The 20,697-nt window shown below is 41.6% G+C and overlaps 3 protein-coding genes across 3 annotated transcripts; all 3 read left to right on the forward strand.

Moving 5' to 3' along the window:
* Positions 1-458: 458 nt before the first annotated feature.
* LOC127171874 (olfactory receptor 10G4-like) lies at positions 459-1,433 on the forward strand. The gene has a single exon (XM_051120810.1). The coding sequence runs from the start codon at positions 459-461 to the stop codon at positions 1,431-1,433; it is 975 nt and encodes a 324-aa protein (XP_050976767.1).
* Positions 1,434-7,103: 5,670 nt separating this feature from the next.
* On the forward strand, positions 7,104-8,078 carry LOC127171892 (olfactory receptor 6N1-like). The gene has a single exon (XM_051120829.1). It carries the CDS (start codon positions 7,104-7,106, stop codon positions 8,076-8,078), a length of 975 nt encoding a protein of 324 aa, XP_050976786.1.
* Positions 8,079-16,548: 8,470 nt separating this feature from the next.
* LOC127171872 (olfactory receptor 6N1-like) lies at positions 16,549-17,529 on the forward strand. Its single transcript, XM_051120808.1, has one exon. It carries the CDS (start codon positions 16,549-16,551, stop codon positions 17,527-17,529), a length of 981 nt encoding a protein of 326 aa, XP_050976765.1.
* Positions 17,530-20,697: the final 3,168 nt, after the last annotated feature.

Consider the following 20,697-nt stretch of genomic DNA (forward strand, 5'->3'; position numbering starts at 1 on the left):
ATCCTAAGTTTACTCAATCACGGCTGCTAGGAAACCATCACGTATCTGTCACATATTAAAGTATAAAAGGCAGGATTTCAGTCATATGTTTATCTGGATGGGAACATCTCAGATGGTTTATTTTATAGTATAGCTATTTTAAAGTACTCTGATTAGAACTTAAAAATTAAGGAACTAAAGAAGAAAAGAACAAGAAATTACATTACATAATATCTTCTTTTTTATTCTTAAGAATGCATGAAACTCTTTTTGTATTTCTGATAAAACTGTATTTCAACTTTCAGACTTTTCATCACCTTGCCGTTACAGACGCTGTCTGCATCTTTCTGCCATTTTCCTTCATAGGAGCTTTTTTTCTGTGCATATATGAGTACATTGAGGCTCTAATTGACTTCATCTTTTCATCTGTACTGACTGTGTTTTAAAAAATTTGAACATTGGGAAGTGTCTGATTGAAAATGGCGATGGAAAATTACACTTTACATGGCTTTATAATCGCTGGATTTGATCACCTGCAAAATCAGAAGCTACTTGGATTCCTCATCTTAATAACCTACATGCTCATACTGCTTGGGAACGGCATCAATCTGTGTATCATCTTGACTGACAGACATTTACACAAACCAATGTACATATTAATCTGTAATCTAGCTGTTATTGATATAATGTTTTCTTCTAGCTGCAGCACAACCATGATCTCAGTGCTGCTGGCTGAGATTAAAACCATTTCATATTACTCTTGTATCTCAAGTATGTACTTCTATCATCTTGGTGATTTCACAATATGCATGGCTCTGACATTAATGGCAATTGACCGACTTATTGCAATCAGGCTTCCATTGAGATACCACAGCATTGTAACAAATTCACGAACATGTCTGCTTATTTTTCTGACCTGGCTCATTGGTTTTGGTGTTATAGCTTTAATGGCATCAATGGTAGACAGTGTTCCATACTGTCGTCAGCCTGTCATCAGATATGTGTTCTGTGATCATCCTTCCCTGATCAGAGCTGCTTGTGTTGATCCTGAACCATATTTTTTCGTACCTGTAATGATAAGTCTGTGGCTACTGGGTGGACAGTTTCCCTTTATTATGTGCACATATGCTGTACTGGCATATAGCGTGACTAAACTCTCCAACAACTCAAGCAAAAAACAAATGATCAACACTTGCTTGAGTCACCTCATTGTCCTGCTCAGTTATTATGCACCCAAGCTAGTCTCTATTTTATTAACTCGAATAGGAGTTGTGTTAAATTTAACAGAGCGAAATGCAGTTTTGATTGTAGCCTCTCTGATTCCTCCTTTAATAAACCCCACTGTTTACTGCACCAGAACTAAAGAGATTAGGAAACGATTAGCGGATTTATTTTGGGGGAAAAAAATAGTACCACATCATTTACAGATAATTTCAATAGCTTTATTTTCTTAATTCTGATTGTGATGATGTTGCTTGTTTTCATAATGTGTTTTGTGATGCTCCTGCTCATGTTAGAGACTAAAAGCCAAAGCATAGACATGCTGATGTTGAATTGTTCGTTTTCAAATAAAATAAAAGAAAATAGGGAAAATATTTAGAGCTCTGCTGATTTTTGAAATGACAGAATTGGCAGAAATTTGAAACGTTAAACAAAAATGCTTCTAATGCATTGACAAATAGCATGCCTATGAAACAAAACTGTTTGTAGATGTATTGTGTATTTCATTTTTAAATGTGAAGCTTGAATAATACTGTATATGTGATGCAAACATAATATTCTATTAAAACATTTGTGCACTGGGATCTAAAACACATCTCTGCTCAGCTAATAATGGATCATTAAGATCATTGTGTAAGGTGAAAGCATTGTGGCTTTGTCCCAGTCAGTATTGAGAAGCTACTGAATAAAAAGTTTAACCAGCTAAGCTACAATCTACTCTACAGAACTACTGTACCTAATCTTTAAAATCTTTACCTAATCTTTAAAAGCTAGGTTCAATACACTGAACATGATAGATTTATAATATTAACTCTAAGACTGTGATATTGCTGCTGCATGTGTTTTATGATGCTCTTGCCTATGTTGGAGACAAGGCCAAAGCAGATATTTGTTTTTAAAACAAAGAATACTTGTATTTTTCTTAATCACGGTATTAAAAGAAATTAATGTGATGTGAAACAGAAAATATTTGTAGATTCACTGCATATTTCCACTGTGCATGAATAATATTATTAAAGCAAATCCAATAACATCTGTTGTCCCTCAGACAGGAACTTAAATACAAAAACCATAGGGGCCAGATTTACTAAACAGGGCAAATTAGCATTAGAGCACAATTCCATAAAAGCGCCAATGGGAGGGAAAAATTCTGGGTGTGATTTACTAACAATGTGCACATTAAAGAACACAGACACAGCCAAATCATTTCCATAATGACCAGTGAAATCTACCAAGAGCATGCAAATTACCGCCTGCTTTAGGACATGCTGTTTTGGGGCGTTAAATAATGAAAGGAAAGTGCAAAAATAATTCTGTCCAAGCCTTATCAGCACTAATTCCTTACTGCGTGCCATTAGTAAAACATCAGAGTACTATTTTAACACCAGAGATGGTTTGCACTGGCACAAGCTGTTAGTAAATCCGGCCCTAAGATTATTAACTAGACACACCTGTGTCTTATAATGACAAAAATCAAATCAATAACTATGACAACAAACAGACCAGAGAAAAGGTGCAAACTGAGTCTAAACTAACAGAAACTGTAACAGAACATCCCCTCCTGGAAGGTGCAACCTTGTGCTGTAAAGAGAAGAGATGGCCAATAGATGGAACCCCAGTGGAGTGATGCAGGAGGAGGTTTTGGAGGTGGGCGGACGACCGGGAGGAGGACAACAAACAAAATCCAGGGAGGTGCAGGTGGAGGAGATGACCAAGGAGGAGCACACGGAGAGAAGAGCTAGGAGCTGGTGGAACCGGGTGGGACCCAGACTGCAGACAGAAAGGGTGGAGGGAGGAGCCATGATGGAGGAAGGGCTGACGACTCCAGGTGGCCACCTGACGGAGGCAGAGCTGGCGGTAATAGAGCCCAGGGTGGAGACGAAAAGCCGCAGAGCAAGGGTGACAGAGAGGCTCCGGAGAGCCCAGGCAGAGCAGATGGCTCAGGCAACCCAGGTGCCGGAAGGTCACGGTGGCACTGTCAAGGTGGAGCCACGGGAGGGAGGGACAAGGCAAAGCTGGAGGAGTGTTGTCCCGAGATGTGGGCAGGTTGACGACTGACCAAGGCGGAGCCAGAAGAACGAGGAAGCCCAGTGGAGCTAGTAGACTGATAGGCCAAGGTGAAGATGAGGGAGCTGTGAGCCATGGTGGCCCGAGGCGGAGTCTAGGGAGGTGCAGGTGGTGGAGATGACCAGGGAGAAATCAGGAGCAGGAGGAACCAGGCGGGACCCAGACTGCAGCCAAGAAGGCGGCCCACGATGAAGCTGATGAAAGGAGGAGCCATGGTGAAGGAAGGGCTGACGACTCCAGGTGGCCGACTGAGGGAGGTAGAGCCAGTTGTAATGGAGCCCAGGGAGGAGACGGAGAACCACAGAGCCAGGGTGACAGGCGGAGCAGACGGAGCAGACCACAGTGGAGCTGGAGACTGACAGACCCTACAAGAACCCGATCCACAGACGGAAAGCTGAGGATGAGCTGAGCGACTGGCAGAATGCAGCGGGGCAAAAGATGGTAGATGGCTCATGAGAGGAGGTGTTCAGTCCAAGAAGAACGTGCCACCAGAGGTCGCCTTGCCATTCTACTGACATTCACACTACACAGACTGTTGCACTATACCCTGGACTACATTTCCCACACTACACTTCACTGATTACGCACACAGCTGCAGCCAATCACACAGTATAAATACAAGGCCGTCACCATCATTCAGGGCCGAGTATTGTCTAGTGTTTATCGCTCTCGTAGTGATAGCTACTTCTGTGGAGCCATTTCCAGTGTCTTGAGTCTAGTTAAGTCTTGTTTCTAGTCTGGTTATCTCGTCTTGTCTGATCTCTGCCTGCCCTGTATTTATCGCCCGTCTTGGATTATCCTTTTGTCTTTCCGATTGCTGATTAAACCTGCTTGTGAAATGGTGGCTGCACCGGACCGCGTTCACATAATGCTGGCAACACCGGACCAAGTTCACATAATGGTGGCGACAGCGGAGCACGTTCACAAAATAGCGGTGACAAGTCAAGTCACAGTTGAACTTCCCAAGTCAAGTCAAGGCTGATCTTCATGAATCAAGTCAAATTACAGCTGCTCTTAATGAGTCAAGTCTCGTCTCAGCTGATCGTCCAGAGCCTCGTTGTGACTCAGCTGGTCATCCAGAGCTTCACCATGTCACAGCTGATCGTCCAGAGTCACATCTCATCTCAGCTGATTGTCCAGAGTCACACCACACCTCAGCTGACCCTCCAGAGTCTCGTCTCATCACAGCTGATCGTCCTGAGTCTCGTCACGTCTCAGCTGATCTCCCAGAGGCTTGTTACGTGTCATCTGATCATCCAGAGTCACATCACGTCACAGCTGATCGTCCAGAGTCACGTCATGTCTCAGCTGATCGTCCAGAGTCACGTCACGTCTCAGCTGATCGTCCAGAGTCACTTCACGTATATATGAGGAATACCAGATTTTTAAAATTAGTCCTTCGGTATCCCAGTCTGGTATCCATTGTGAGGGATGCACCACTGGTGTCTGCACACACAGCTGGTATCCCCAAACCTACTCACAGTTTTTGAACTGATTCGCCCATCTGGGATGTCTGCTTCGGCTGCCTGCGCGGTGGTAGTGCCTAGCGATACAACCCCAGCCTATGAACTATCATCCTGTTTCAACAGCTGCAGAGGCTGTTTGTGAACTCTTGGCCTGTCCCAAACTGACCTCAGAGATTGTTAATGAACCTGTGTCCTGTCTTGACGTGGCCATAGAGGCAATGAACCCTTAACCCTGCCTGTCACAAGCCCAGTGACCACTTGACACTATCTGTTTGTCCTACATCTGAATTTAATTGTGAACTGTCAACTTGTCATGTTTCCCAGAGTGTGCTTGGTTTCCGTGTCTGTCCAGAACCAGTCAACAATGCTGGGTTAGAGTTGTCAGTCTTACCAGTGTCAATTAGTGATCCCACATATGAACTGTCGGTTATTTCAGTTTCCCCAATTGTATGTGATTTAGAACCGTCTGTATTGTCAGTTTCCATCAGCAAGCCAAACTATGAACTATCTGCCCGTTCAGTCCTTGTGTCTGATTTCGAATTGCCTGTTTATCAAGTCCCTGTCTATACATCCAATCTTGAACTGTCTGTCTTGTTAGTCCCAGTCAGTCTAATTATGAGCTGTCAGCCCAGCCTGTTGTGGCTAAGGAGCCTGTCAGTGAACTGTTTACCCATTCAGTGGTCCCCTGGGAAACTACTGATGAACTTTTTGCGTTCCCTGCCTCTGTCCTTGCTGCCGTAGATGCACTGTCTGTCTCTTATGTCTTAGTTTTCCCCAGGTCCGAGTCTCTGCCATGGGCCTCTGCTTCGTCTGCTCCGCCATGGTGGTCTTCTTCCCTGCCCTGGTGGTCTTCTGCTCCGTCTGCTCTGCCGTGGTGGTCTTCTGCTCTGTTGTGGAGGTCTTCTGCTCTGTCTGCTCTGTCTGCTTCTCCGTGGTGATCTCCTGCTCCTGCTCCATATAGGTCTTCAGTCCTGCTCTGGTGGCCCTCAGCTTCACCTGTCCTGCTGGCTCCACTCTGGCTCTCTGCTCTGCCATCTCCACCCCAGCTCCCTGCTATGCTCTTGGATTGTTTAGTGTTTGGAATGTCTGCAATCCCATTCCTTGTGGGGGGGGTTGCCTTGCCATTCTATTGACATTCACACTACACAAACTGTTGCACTACACCCTGGACTACATTTTCCATGCTCCACTTCACTTTACACATACACAGCTGCAGCCAATCACACACAGTATAAATACAAGGCCATAACCATCATTCAGGGCTGAGTATTGTCTAGCATTTCTTGCTCTCCTAGTGATAGCTACTTTATCAATGCTTGTATTTTCAATGATTGTAGCCTCTGTAGTTCCTCCTTTAATAAACTCCACTGCACCCGAACTAAAGAGATCAGAAAATAATTAGTAGATGTGTTTTTGTGCAAAGAATGTACCTAATCATTAAAAGCTGAGTTCAACAGATTGACCATGATAGATTTATGATGTTATTTCTTAGATTGTGATGTTGCTGCTGCATGTGAGCATCATGTTTTATGATGTTTTATGCTCATGTTAGAGACAAGACCAAAGCAGACAATTAGTTTTAAAACAAGGAATACCTTTTTGTGTGTGGAGCCTTTATGATGAGTACTCTCACTGATCTACTGCTTTTGGATCCAACATTTCAAATTAGTTAACATTTAACAATTATTTAATATGGCTATTTGATTTTTGAGGGGTTAGGGTGATGCAATACACTAAAGACAAGTGTTTTACATAGAAAACCTGAAACTTGAGAGATATAGCCCCTTTATCCTTGTGTGGCAAACTACCCCTATCTCTAAATCTCTTCTAATTAAATAACAGGTTAATGCATTATAATATTGTTTATTTATATTTCTCATATATGTGTGTCTTTATTTAAGCATAAACTATACTTGAGAGATTTTCTATATTGTTAAAGTCCTAAGTCAATCACGGCTGCTAGGAAACCATGACGTATCAGTCATATACAAAAATATAAAAGGCAGGATTTTAGTCATATGTTTATCTGGATGGGAGGAACATCTCAGAGTTTATTTTCTGCTATTTTAAAGTGCTCTAATTGGAATTAAGTAACTGAAGAAGAAAGGACAAGAAATTATATTACATATCTTTTTGTTCTTAAGAATGCATGAAACTCTTTTTGTGTTTCTTATAAAACTATATTTTAATTTTCAGAGTTTTCATCACCTTGCAGTTACAGACGCTGTCTGCATCTTTCTGCCATTTTCCTTTGTAGGAGCTTTTTTTCTGTGCATATATGAGTACATTGAGGCTCTAATTGACTTCATCTTTTCATCTGTACTAACTGTGTTTTAAAATATTTGTATACTGGAAAGGGGCTGATTGAAAATGGCAAATTATACTGTGAAAAACGTTGACAGCTTCATCATCACTGGATTTGATCACCTGCAGAATCAAAAGTTCCTCGGATTCCTCATCTTAATAACCTACATGCTCATATTGCTTGGGAACGGCATCAATCTGTGTATCATCTCGACAAACAGACATTTACACAAACCAATGTACATTTTAATTTGTAATCTAGCTGTTGTTGACATAATGTTCTCCTCTACCTGCAGCACAACCATGATCTCAGTGCTGCTGGCTGAGATTAAAACTGTTTCATACTACTCTTGTATCTCAAGGACATACTTTTATCATCTTGGTGATTTCACAGAGTGCATGGCTCTGACATTAATGGCAATTGACCGACTTATTGCAATCAGGCTTCCATTGAGATACCACAGCATTGTAACAAATTCACGAACATTTCTGTTTATTTTTCTGACCTGGTTTGCTGGTTTTGCCGTTTTAGGTTTTGTGATATCTATAGTAGACAGTGTCCCATACTGTCAGCCTGTCATCAGATACGTGTTTTGTGAATATGCTTCCATGATCAGAGCTGGTTGTGTTAATCCTGAGCCATATTTTTTCATACCTGTAATGCTAAGTCTGTGGCCAATGTGTGGACAGTTTCCCTTTATTATGTGTACCTATGCTGTACTGGCATATAGCGTAACTAAACTCTCCAACAAATCAAGTAAAAAGCAAATGATAAACACCTGCTTGAGTCACCTCATTGTCCTGCTCAGTTTTTATGCACCCAAGCTGGTCTCTGGAATACTAACTCGAATAGGAGTTGTGTTAAATTTAACAGAGCGAAATGCAATTTTGATTGTAGCCTCTCTAGTTCCTCCCCTAATAAACCCTGCTGTTTATTGCACCAGAACTAAAGAGATCAGGACAAGATTAGCAGATATATTTTTGCACAAAAAAATAGCACCAAATAATTTAAAGTCCATTTCAATGGCTGTATCATCTTAATTCTAATTGTGATGTTGCTTGTTTTGTTTATAATGTGTTTTGTAATGCTTTTGTTTATGTTAGAAATTATAAGCCAAAGCATAGACATGCTGATCTTGAATTGTTTGTTTTCAAATAATGTAAAAGAAAATAGGGAAAATACATGGAGCTCGGCTTATTTCAAAATGACAGTATTGGCAGAAAAGTAAAATGTTAAACAAAAAGATTTTTTTATGCATTGGCAAATAGCCTGTAGATGTATTGTGTATTTAATCCTTGTATGTGAAGTTTAAATAATACTGTATATGTGAAGAATGAATAATATTAATAATTATAATAAACACAAAATTAAATATGCTGTACCTCAGTCTCAACCATAATATCAGTTACTAATTATTTTACCTGTACAAAACAGTCCATTATGGTGCTGAATACTGCAAACTGGTATTTGGTTATTATATTGTTTTATCATTACCATAAACACACTGGTTTGTAGCACAAATAGTTTTACTGTTTAACTCTAGTTATTTACCCATAGAGGCTAATGAATCAGAAGTTTCACACCTTTACTGAAAATAGCTTACTTTGCAGAATAAGGCAGATACATACAGTAGGCCTATAGGCAAGGTATAATTGACAACAGGTTGTAGAACTGTTAGAAAAATAATGCACACCAAAGGTGGTAATGCAGCCACAACAGAAACAAGGATGGCATTTCCATATGGCAGAGTCAGTTATTCCACCTATACTAATATTACCACTCCAGACATTGAACTTAACTAATTTCTGAGGACACGCAAACAAACAAGCGCAATTGACAATGGAAGGCAACGAACCTTACACTGTAAACTGATAAGTTGACTTATCCGCATTTTAATATGCCTGTGGTGCCTGTGGCTTTTTAGATGCTGAGGCTTTTTAGGTCGGGAAGAATCTGCAATCTTTGACCCAGTTCTTTTGCCGCTTCCTTAGCTGCAGTATGCTGTATTTTCTGCATACTGGCAACCCAGGCTGTCGAAATATTATTGAATAAACTGTAAGTGGGTGGAATCTCACAGACACTCCAGCACATTCCAACACGGAATGCACATTTTCAGAATTTTTTGTTTTTGGTTTTTGGTTTTTTTAATTTTGCCCATACTGATAGGACAGCTTAGAGCAGTGGTTCCCAACCACACTCCTGGAGGCCTCTCAACATTGCACATTTTGCATCTCTCCTTTGCCTGACACACCCATTTTAGGGTTTGAGCATGTGTCCCTTAATAACCAATCACATTACAGCCCTGACATCACTGAGTTTCAGTCAGACTTGTGCGACACTCAATCGCCGTTTAAGGATACCATAGGAATGAATGAGAAGTGCCGTAAGCTGAATCCCACCTGTCGCAAAAAAACAGTGACTTCTCTTATTCACCTTATTTTTCAATGCGGAAGTAAGCTGTTTTCTGGTAATGTGTTAGACTTCCTGTTCATAATCTTTCATAGAGAAATAACGAGAAGAATATTGAAGTGCCGTAAGCGGTAAGACAGTTTGCACTACAAGCTATTGCGTTCATAATTAAGATAATACATTAAAATAATATGGTAAGACACCAGTTTGCAATATCAAGCAGCAAAACAAGCTGTTTTGTAGAGATCAACATAGCTGGACGCATATGAGACGTCCAACGTCAGAAGCCAGACACATTAAATTTACAAATGGCTGCTCCCTCTCTTTCGGCAAAAATAAGGTGGAAAAAAAAGCATTTTTTTCGTGGTAAACTCTAAAAATAGTTCAATCCAAAAGTACTGTTTAGTGTAAAACATGTTGAAGATTAGCAGATAGGTTGTCAATTCATTAAATGATAAGCCTGTAAAAAGATGATTATTCGGCGTAGTACAGCGTCTCCTCCATTGACATCCATTAAAAAAAAGGCCTCTGGTCTCTTTTTCCACGTACTGCCAGACAGGAAGCGTTAGCTTTAGCCGTTATGCTTTTTTGGCTAATGGTTGGAGGCTTGCCATCTAGTGGCCGATAACTTTTTTTGGTCTACTTGACCTTGGCTTGACATTAAGAAATCTCTGAATTTTCCACTACTTGACAATAAATGACAGATTTCACTATTTCTGTAGGGTATGCGAACATTTGAGCTCAACTGTAACTAGTTAAGCTCAATCTACTTTACAGAACTACTGTACAGCCTACATGAAAAATGTAGCTTCTATGCACCTTACTAAAGTAAGTGCGGGAGCAGCCATTTGTGACTTAAATGTCCAAGGATTCCACTTCCAGTTATTTAACCTGTACAAAAAGAGTGTGTTATGCAGCTGTTGTCATGGACTGTGTTGATGAAAATTCAATTATTCCACTTCAATTATTACCACAAGAGACACTGAACTTCATTTCTTAAGCATCTCATCTCAAGCCTCCAATTTCAAAACGTCATTTTAGAGCTTGTAACGGAGGCTTGAGCCATTGATAATGACAGCTAGTAGTTGAAATGGGTACTGCGGTTAAAATTCAAAATACTGTTTCTCCCACCCTTCCTCTTCCTATGTTAATAGGACAGCGTAGAGTAGACAGTAAGTGATGTGGCAGGGGAGGGGTTGGTAAAGGTTTTAAATTGCATTTAAAAAGCCAATGAGAATTGGCGAGTGGAATTTGCATGCCATGCCACAACCCCGTACATACGAGTATATAAGATGGCAGCATGCAACCACTCACTCAGGTTTTTGGAGCTGAAACACCCGGCATCTCCAGCGCAGTTCAGGGGTTGTGGCAAGAGGGACATAACATCTCCGTTCCCTCCTTCAGGAAACGAAGGTTACAGTTGTAACCGAGACGTTCCGCTTCAGTTGTTCTCTACGACGTTACGTCAATACTGACGTATTTGGGGTCCCTATGGAAAACACCACAATCCTGAACCACGTTACGTCATTGAGGACAAATGCCAACAGGCAAGCGTGTTGGAACAAGTGTACTCAATGCGTAACCTACCCAACGTCCTGGGAGCCAGCAAAGGGGGCCCCACAGGGATGCCAAGATTAAAGCAGACCGTTGGGGGGTGGAGACAGTGACAAAAATACATGTCCTGTGAAGACTGTGTTACAAAATCCTTTGTCAGGTTAGAGGAGCACGATGGTAAATCGTGGAGAAATTTAAAGATTCAAGCCACAACTGGAGGGGGCGAAGGAAACCCACTACCAGCACAGTAACGAACTACTCCGCTTAGTTCGAACCGGCGGGCACGGAGGACCCAGGGTTCACCACTGGGAACCACAGGGGGAGGCACACTGATCCGAATGGAATGGCGCAGCAAGCCGACACCGAGCCGTCCTCCCGAATACCTGAGTTACCTTAAAACCCGGGAGGAAACAGGCTCTACGCTAGTGTTTCTCAACGGGGGCAGTACCGCCCCCCAGGGGGCATTTGGACAGCATCTGGGGGGGCTGGAAGCAATATTTTTGAAAGGGGGGCACTGAGCTGTTGTTGGGGGGCGTTTGGTCAAGACAAGTTTACACCAAAGATGTATGAGCTGAAACTTGGTCTGCCACACCCTAACACTGTCTCTACACTGGATTTATCAAAGCGCACTTTCTATATCTCAACCTGTCGGTAGTGCAAGCGCGTGGAATACCGCAGGCAGAAATAGAACGTGGCATCCGTTTACTGTAGCGCTCGCGCTCAGTTGTTACTGAAAGACTGATTGTAACGGGATCTATGTGCTTTAACACAACGTGTCGCGCTGTTCGCGGCCGGTGTAGCAGTGTTGTTAGTTGCTAGTTTACACCAATACTCCCGCTCCTAGACTAGACGGTGTTTCATATTCTTAGCAACGACTTCAGTACTTTTGCTTGACTTTGGCTGCATCAAAACAATAGCATTTAGACACAATAAAGCAAGATAAGTTTTTTCTTGTTTAGAAAAATTAATATTAAAGCTTTTTGTTTGCTGATTGGCCGTGGGTGGTTTGAATGGGTTGAGTATTTCTAAAGAGTTTATTCAAAGCTCACAATTATAGCCTAATTTATATCCACGTGGATTTTTTGCTCCTTTTTTTTGCTTCTAGTGATAATGATATTTCAAATGATAAATCAAAAATGTGATGAATGTCATGTGGCATTCAATGAAATAAAAAAATAATAATAATAAAATTATGTATGGCTGTTTTTTGGGGTTAAAATACATGCTTTCAAAACAGGCCTACATATTATAAATAAAATATAGCCTATAATACTACAATTAAAAAGGTCAGTATGATTTGTAAATGGGTTCATAAAAAAGGTTGCATTTGTTTGCTTTATAAAACAGCCTACAGTAAAAACAATAAATCTACCATTTGAAAAAAAAAAAAAAAACTTCTATTTGAGTATATTTTAAAATGTGTTTTCTTCTCATGCTAAGCAATATTACTACAGCTTTTACTGTCACATGATCTTTCACCTGATTGTTGCTTAAGAAACATTTCTTATTATCGTTATAGCTGGCACACCACACTGACAAAAAAAGCAAGTTTTGAAATTTAATTGACTATAACAAATATATAAATCAGGACAGCACTAAAATAGTCACTATTTTGAAAATGAGGAGCATATGATTCCCATCTTTCTACAACCCCAATTAAAAGTTGGGGCGTTTTGTGAAATGCCATAAAATCAAGAATATGTCATTTGTTCTCTTTAGCCTTTATTTACTTGACTTAAGTACAAAGAAAAAAATCCAATGTTTTCACTGGCCAAATTCATTTTATTTTGTTAATATAAATAAATTTTGAGCCATGATCCAGTTTTTCTTGCGAAGACTGAGAAGCTCCATTTATACCCAGACATGATACCCTCACCTATTACCAATTCACCTGCTTGCTGTGTTTCACAACAGTTTATTTGGTTATTCTATAACCTTTTCACTTTTATTTTGCCTCTGTCACAACTTTGGAGTGTGCTGCATACTTCAAATAAATAAATAAATATTTTATAAATAAATATGCTTATATTTACAAAATACATTTAAGTTGGTCAGTGAAAACTTTGGAATTTTTTTCTTTGTACTTTTGTCAGTTAAATAAAAGTTAAATAGAATGAACAAATTACAGATTTTATCATTTTACAAAATGTGCCAACTTTTCCAGAATTAGGGTTGTACTTAGTTTTTTTTTTTAAGTAAACTTTGAAATATTCTCACAAAATCTATGAAATATAGTAAAGTAGGGTTTATGTGTAAATGTGGTATTTACTCACCAAAATAACAATGTCAACTATGTCATTTTTATTTAGTCTTTTTAAATTTGGGGCAACAAAATATATCCGCATCTCAACAACACTGAAGCTGTAGCAATGAAAACCACTAATATGCTTAAAAACTCTGTAAATTAATGTTATTACACTTATTTTAAAATAATTTACTGTAAAAAAGTACTTCACTGTCTTTTTTGATCAATTCAATGCATCCTTGAAATAAAGTAATTTCCTAAAAATCATAATGACCCCATACATTTTTACTTCAATATTCAGTGAGGACAATAAGACTACGATTTGTTTGATGGGGGGGTGGTGAGGGACCTGGATAATGGGTAGGGGGGGCGCTGGCCCAAAAACGTTTGAGAACCACTGCTCTACGCGGAGGTTGTAAAATCTCGTGAAGGTGTTAGCTGTCGCCCAGCCCGCAGCCCTACAAATGTCCGATAGAGAGGCGCCGTGCACCATCGCATAGGAGGAGGCGACACTCCGGGTGGAGTGGGCTCGAAATCCTAGGGGGCACGGCTCACTCTGGCACTGGTACGCCAGGGTGATGGTATCAACCACCCAATGGGCCAACCTCTGTTTGGAGACAGCATTCCCCTTCTGCTGTCCCCCAAAGCAGACAAAGAGCTGCTCAGAGCATCTGAAGCTCTGGGTGCGGTCCACGTAAATGCTAAGAGCGCAAACGGGACACAGCAAACCTAAGACCGAGTCTGCCTCCTCCGGGGGCAGCGCTTGCAGGTTCACCACCTGATCTCGAAAGGGAGTGGTGGGAACCTTAGGCACATAACCAGGTCGGGGGGTCTCAGGCAAACGTGAGAATCAGCCAGACCAAACTCAAGGCATGATTCGTTGACAAAGAAAGCGTGCAGAAACCTGCAGAGGAAGCGCACCTCTCAGGAACCTGACGATCAGGAGGTGCCTCCCAAGGGGCAGGCCATCTACCACGTCATGATACGCCGCAATGGCCGCCACATTGATCTTCAAAGTGGAGGGGGACAGCCTCCGCTCCAACCCCTCTTGTAAAAAGGAAAGCACCACTCCAACCGAACATCTCTGAGGGTCCTCTTGACGAGAGGAATACCAGTCAACGAACAGAACCCACCTCAGAGCATAAGCCTGCCTCGTCGAGGGGGCTCTAGCCTGAGTGCTAGTATCTATCACAGCCTGGGGAAGGCCGGAGAGGTCTGCCAGAAGCCATATGTGAAGGTTCCACAGATCGGGGCGTGGGTGCCAAATGGTGCCCATCCCCTGAGAAAGAAGGTCCTTCCTCAGGGGAATCTTCCAGGGAGGGGCTGTCGGGAGGAGCATGAGTTCTGCGAACCAGGTCCGGCTGGGCCAATAAGGCGCAACCAGCAAGACCTGCTCCTCGTCCTCCCGGATGATTCTGGAGAGGCAAACAGATCTATCTGAGCTTCCCCGAATCGGCTCCAAATCAGCTGAACCACTTGGGGATGAAGTCTCCATTCTCCAGGGAGAGTATGCTGGCGTGAGAGCACATCCGCTGCATAGTTCAGCTCTCCTGGAATGTGAATGGCACGTAGCGATTTGAGCCACTTCAGACTCCAAAGGAGGAGATGGCGGGTGAGTTGCGACATGCAACGGGAACGCAAACCCCCTTGGTGATTGATATAAGCGACCGCCGCCTTCTTGTCCGTGTGGACTAGAAAGTGTACTTTGTCGGCGTCGGCCATCTGCGCTAGATTCAGCCAGAGATGGCGCTCCTGGACTACCATAGTAGCCATCACCTGACCAAGGGACCGCGCCGTGACCTTAGTCGCTCGGAGAGCGAAGTCGGTCGCCGTACGCAGCTCCTGTATAACCCCTTTGTCAGGCCTACCCTCGTGCAGCTGTTTTAACACCTGGGCCTGGTGGACTTGCAGGATTGCCATGGCGTGTAGCGCAGAGGCAGCCTGGCCCACCGCACTATAAGCCTTCGCAGCGAGAGCCAACAAAAGCTTACAGGCTTTGGATGGGAGACATGGACGATTCCTCCAGGTGGCGGCATTTTGCGGGCACAAGTGCACCGCAACTGCACGCTCCACGTGGGGAACATCCATGTACCCCCTGGCTGCACGTCCTCGAGGGTAGTGAGGTAGTGTACAGGCGCTGAAAGGTGCTTTCCACGTCTTAGTGAGCTCTTCATTGACCTCCTGGAAGAAAGGAACTGGGGCTGGACGTGGCTGATTGGAGTCGTGTCGGGACCCCAAGAACCAATCATCAAGCCGCGAGGGCTCGGGGGAAGGCGGCTTGTGCACAACCAACCCGATACTCTTGGCCACCCAGAGGAGCATGGTCACCAGTTCAGCGTCGGCCTCCGACTGAGCAGCCGCCGCTTGGGGGAACTGCTCTGCGGATTCCTCTGCCTCATCTGGTGTAAGCCCCTGCTCTGATGCCGCAATAGACATCTGATCTTCCTCCGGAGCGCCAAAGGAGATGCAGGGCTCGCCACGGGACGAACTTTCGCTGACAAGCTACGCCAAATCACGCTCATAATCGAATGCGATTCATCTGCGATTATGAGCCCGAATTGGCGTAGCTTGTCAGTGATTTACGGCTCTGTGTATTAATTGCCGCTCCAGCTGAACGCACCTGATGGAGCTTTACTACTAATCAAAGTACCAGCTTTATTGACTAAGCGTGCCTCATAAACGCATTCGATTAATCGTGCAGCCCTAGCATTTAGCATTATTTACTATCACTAATATTACTATTCATAGCAACACTGTACTTGTTTAGAGCTTGGAGTGGAGTAATACAGTGATAATAATGCACAAAGCTTCTATTTAAAAACTATAACTAAGACATTGTATGTTTTGTCTTAACTATGGTTGCTGTGAAACCATGACGCACATGTCACACAATGAAAATATAAAAGGCATAACATCACACACAAGTCTCTTGAACAGGATGAGAGGAACATCTTTAATGGTTTATTATATGTAATTCTAATCTACTCTGTTTAGAATTCAAATATTTTAAAGCCATAAAAAGGGGAAAACTTTCATTACATCATATTTTTATTTTCTTTATTCATAAGGATGAATGAAACTCTTTTTGTACTGTTATTAAAACTATATTTTAATCTTTCCAGTTTTCATCATCTGGCTGTTACAGACACTGTTTGCTTGCTTATGCCATTTTCCTTCATAGGAGCTTTTTTTCTCTGCATATGTGAGTATATTGAAGCTCAAAATGACTTTGTCTTTTCATCTGTACTAACCGTTTTCTTTTAAATATTTGTATCTTTATATTAGGAAGTAATTGACTGAAAATGGCAAATGAAAATTACACTGTGAAAAATGTAGACAGCTTTATAATCACAGGATTTGATCACCTGCAGAATCAAAAGTTCCTCGGATTCCTCATCTTAATAGCCTACATGCTCATATTGCTTGTGAATGGCATTAATCTGTGTATAATCTCAACTAACAGACATTTACACAAACCAATGTACATATTAATCTGTAATCTAGCTGTTGTTGACATAATGTTTTCTTCTAGCTGCAGCACAACCATGATCTCAGTGCTGCTGGCTGAGATCAAAACGGTTTCATACTACTCTTGTATCTCAAGGACATTCTTTGCTCATCTTGGTGATATTACAGAGTGCTTGGCTCTGACATTAATGGCAGTTGACCGACTTATTGCGATTAGACTTCCTTTAAGATACCACAGCATTGTAACAAATTCACGAATCCTTCTGTTCATTTTTCTAACCTGGCTTGCTGGTTTTGCTGCTATAGTTTATGTGATATCACTAGCAGCCAGTGTCCTGTACTGTCAGCCTGTCATCAGATATGTGTTCTGTAATTTTGCTTCAATGATGAGAGCTGCTTGTGTTGATCCTGAACCATATTTTTTCAGAACTGCAGTGCTAAGTGTGGGACCAATATGTGGACTGTTTCCCTTTATATTGTGCACCTATGCTGTACTGGCATATAGTGTAACTAAACTCTCCAACAGCTCAAGCAAAAATCAAATGATCAACACTTGCTTGAGTCACCTCATTGTCCTGCTCAGTTTTTTTGCACCAAAGCTCATTTCTATTTTACTAACTCGAATAGGAGTTGTGCTAAATTTAACAGACCGAAATGCAATTTTGATTGTGCCCGCACTAGTTTCTCCCTTAATAAACCCCATTGTTTACTGTACCAGAACTAAAGAGATCAGAAAACGATTAGTAGGTGTATTTTTGCACAAAAAAATAGTACCAAATCATTTGAAGTCAATTTCAATAGCTTTATCATCTTAATTCTGATTGTGATGATGGTGCTGTTGCTTGTTTTGATAAGGTGTTTTGTGATGCTTCTGCTCATATTAGAGACTATAAACCAACGGGGGAAAAAGAAAAAGAAAATATGAAAAAAAAAAAATCTGGAGCTCTTCTTATTTTAAAAATGACAGTATTGACAGAAATGTTCAACAAAATGACTTTCTATAAACAAAGCTTTTGTATCTGTATTGTGTATTTAACTGTTGTATGTGAAGCTTGAATCACACAGTGTATGTGAAGCATGAATAATGTTAATTATCATAATAAACATCAATACTGGGATCTAAAGCACCTCTATGCTTAGTTAATAATGGATCATTAAGACCCTTGTGTACGATGAAGTATTGAGGAGCTGCTGAAAAAAAATACAGTTGAGTGAGCAGGCAAAACACATCTCTTTTATTTCTTATGGGATTCATATTCAACTGTAGGTTATACCAGAATGGCTCAATCATAAAACAAAACATGGCAACAAAGGGAAAAAAATTAAATGACACCTGTTCAAAAGTATGCTTACATTTAGTTTGTAATGCTGGATATTGCCACCTTTAGCATCAATGACAGTGTAGAGTCTTTTATAATAGTTGTCTATTTGGCCCCAAATTCTTTCAGGTGGTATATCTGCCCATTTGTCTTGGCAAAATGCCTCCAGGTCATGCAAAGTCTTTAGTCTTCTTGCATTAACTGCACGTTTAAGATCTCCCCCTCAGCGGCATTTGTGGCTGAAAACTTTTTTTGGTCTACTTGACCTTGGCTTGACATTAAGAAATCTCTGAATTTTCCACTACTTAATAAATGACAGATTTCACAATTTCTTCCAGGGTATGCAAACATTTGAGCACAACTGTAACTAGTTAAGCTCAATCTACTTTACAGAACTACTGTACAGCCTACATGAAAAATGTAGCTTCTATGTACCTTACTAAAGTAAGAGCGGGAGCAGCCATTTGTAACTTAAATGTCCAAGGATTCCACTTCCAGTTATTTAACCAGTACAAAAAGAGTCTGTTATGCAGCTGTTGTCACGGACTGTGTTGATGAACATTCAATTATTCCACTACAATTATTACCACAAGAGACACTGAACTTAATTTCTTAAGCATCTCATCTCAAGCCTCCATTGCTAATTTCAAAACGTCATTTTAGAGCTTGTAACGGAGGCTTGAGCCATTGATAATGACAGCTAGTAGTTGAAATGGGTACTGCGGTTAAAATTCAAAATACTGTTTCTCCCGCCCTTCCTCCTCAGACTTAATGCCCAAACGAGTTGTCAGATTGAGGACAAGCAACACAAACAAGCGCAACTGACAGTGGAAGGCAACAAACTTTACACAACTGATGAGTTGATTTATCCGTGTTTTAAAATGCCAAGCTTTTTAGATGGATGCCGAGGCTTTTTAGGTCAAGTAGAATCTGCAATCTGTGACCCGGTTCGTTTGCTCGTTTCCTTAGCTGCAGTATGCTGTGTTTTGTGCAAACTGGCAGGAGTCTCACAGACTGAAACGAAAAAAGACATTCCAACATGGAACGTATATTTTCAGAATTGTTTTTTTTTTTGGGGGGGGATTTTTACCCGTATTGATAGGACAGCTTAGAGCAGTGGTTCCCAACCACACTCCTGGAGGCCTCCCAACATTGCACATTTTGCATCTCTCCTTTGCCTGACACACACATTTTAGGGCTTGAGCATGTGTCCCTTAATAACCAGTCACATTACAGCCTTAATGTCATTGAGTTTCAGTCAGACTTGTGCAACACTCTATCGCCGTTTAAGGATACCATAGGAATGAATGAGAGGTGCCGTAAGCTGAATCCCACCTGTCGCAAAAAATCAGTGACTTCTCTTATCCACCTTATTTTTCAATGGGGAAGTAAGCTGTTTTCTGGTAATGTGTTAGACTTCCTGTTCATAATCTGCCATAGAGAAATAACAAGAAGAATATTGAAGTGCCGTAAGCGGTAAGACAGTTTGCACTACAAGCTATTGCGTTCATAATTAAGATAATACATTAAAATAATATGGTAAGACACCAGTTTGCAATATCAAGCAGCAAAACAAGCTGTTTTGTAGAGATCAACATAGCTGGACGCGGATGAGACGTCCGACGTCAGAAGCCAGACACATTAAATTGACTTAAAATGGACACTCCTTCTCTTTCGGCAAAAATAAGGTGGATAAAAAAAGCATTTTTTTGGGGGGTAAACTAAAAATAGTTAAATCCAAAAGTATTGTTTAGTGTAAAACATGTTGAAGATTAGCAGATAGGCTGTCGATTCATTAAACGATAAGCCGTTTCCTCTAAAATTGGCCGAGCAGCTGCATCCAAGCCATACATCACCAAGTGCAATGCAAAGTGTCGGATGCAGTGGTGTAAAGCACGCCGCCACTGGACTCTAGAGCAGTGGAGACGCGTTCTCTGGAGTGACGAATCGCGCTTCTCCATCTGGCAATCTGATGGACGAGTCTGAGTTTGGCGGTTGCCAGGAGAACAGTACTTGTCTGACTGCATTGTGCCAAGTGTAAAGTTTGGTGGAGGGGGGATTATGGTGTGGGGTTGTTTTTCAGGAGCTGGGCTTGGCCCCTTAGGTCCAGTGAAAGGAACTCTAAATGCTTCTGCATACCAAGACATTTTGGACAATTCCATGCTCCCAACTTTGTGGGAACAGTTTGGAGCTGACCCCTTCCATTTCCAACATGACTGTGTACCAGTGCACAAAGAAAGGTCCATAAAGACATGGATGACAGAGTCTGGTGTGGATGACCTTGAGTCCTGACCTCAACCCGATAGAACACCTTAGGGATGAATTAGAGCAGAGACTGAGAGCCAGGCCTTCTCGTTCACCATCAGTGTGTGACCTCACAAATGCGCTTCTGGAAGAATGGTCAAAAATTCCCATAAACACACTCCTAAACCTTGTGGACAGCCTTCCCAGAAGAGTTGAAGCTGTTATAGCTGCAAAGGGTGGACCGACGGATTAAGAATGGGATGTCACTTAAGTTCATATGCAAGTCAAGGCAGGTGAGCGAATACTTTTGGCAATATAGTGTATATTACATGGCTTTCTGCAGTATATGATTCTGATTGGTCAATCATGGCATTTAGCATTATTTACTATCACCCATAGCAACACTGTACTTGTTTGGAG

Source organism: Labeo rohita, chromosome 10 (genome assembly GCF_022985175.1).
Source record: "Labeo rohita strain BAU-BD-2019 chromosome 10, IGBB_LRoh.1.0, whole genome shotgun sequence".
In the NCBI taxonomy this organism is placed as follows: domain Eukaryota; kingdom Metazoa; phylum Chordata; class Actinopteri; order Cypriniformes; family Cyprinidae; genus Labeo; species Labeo rohita.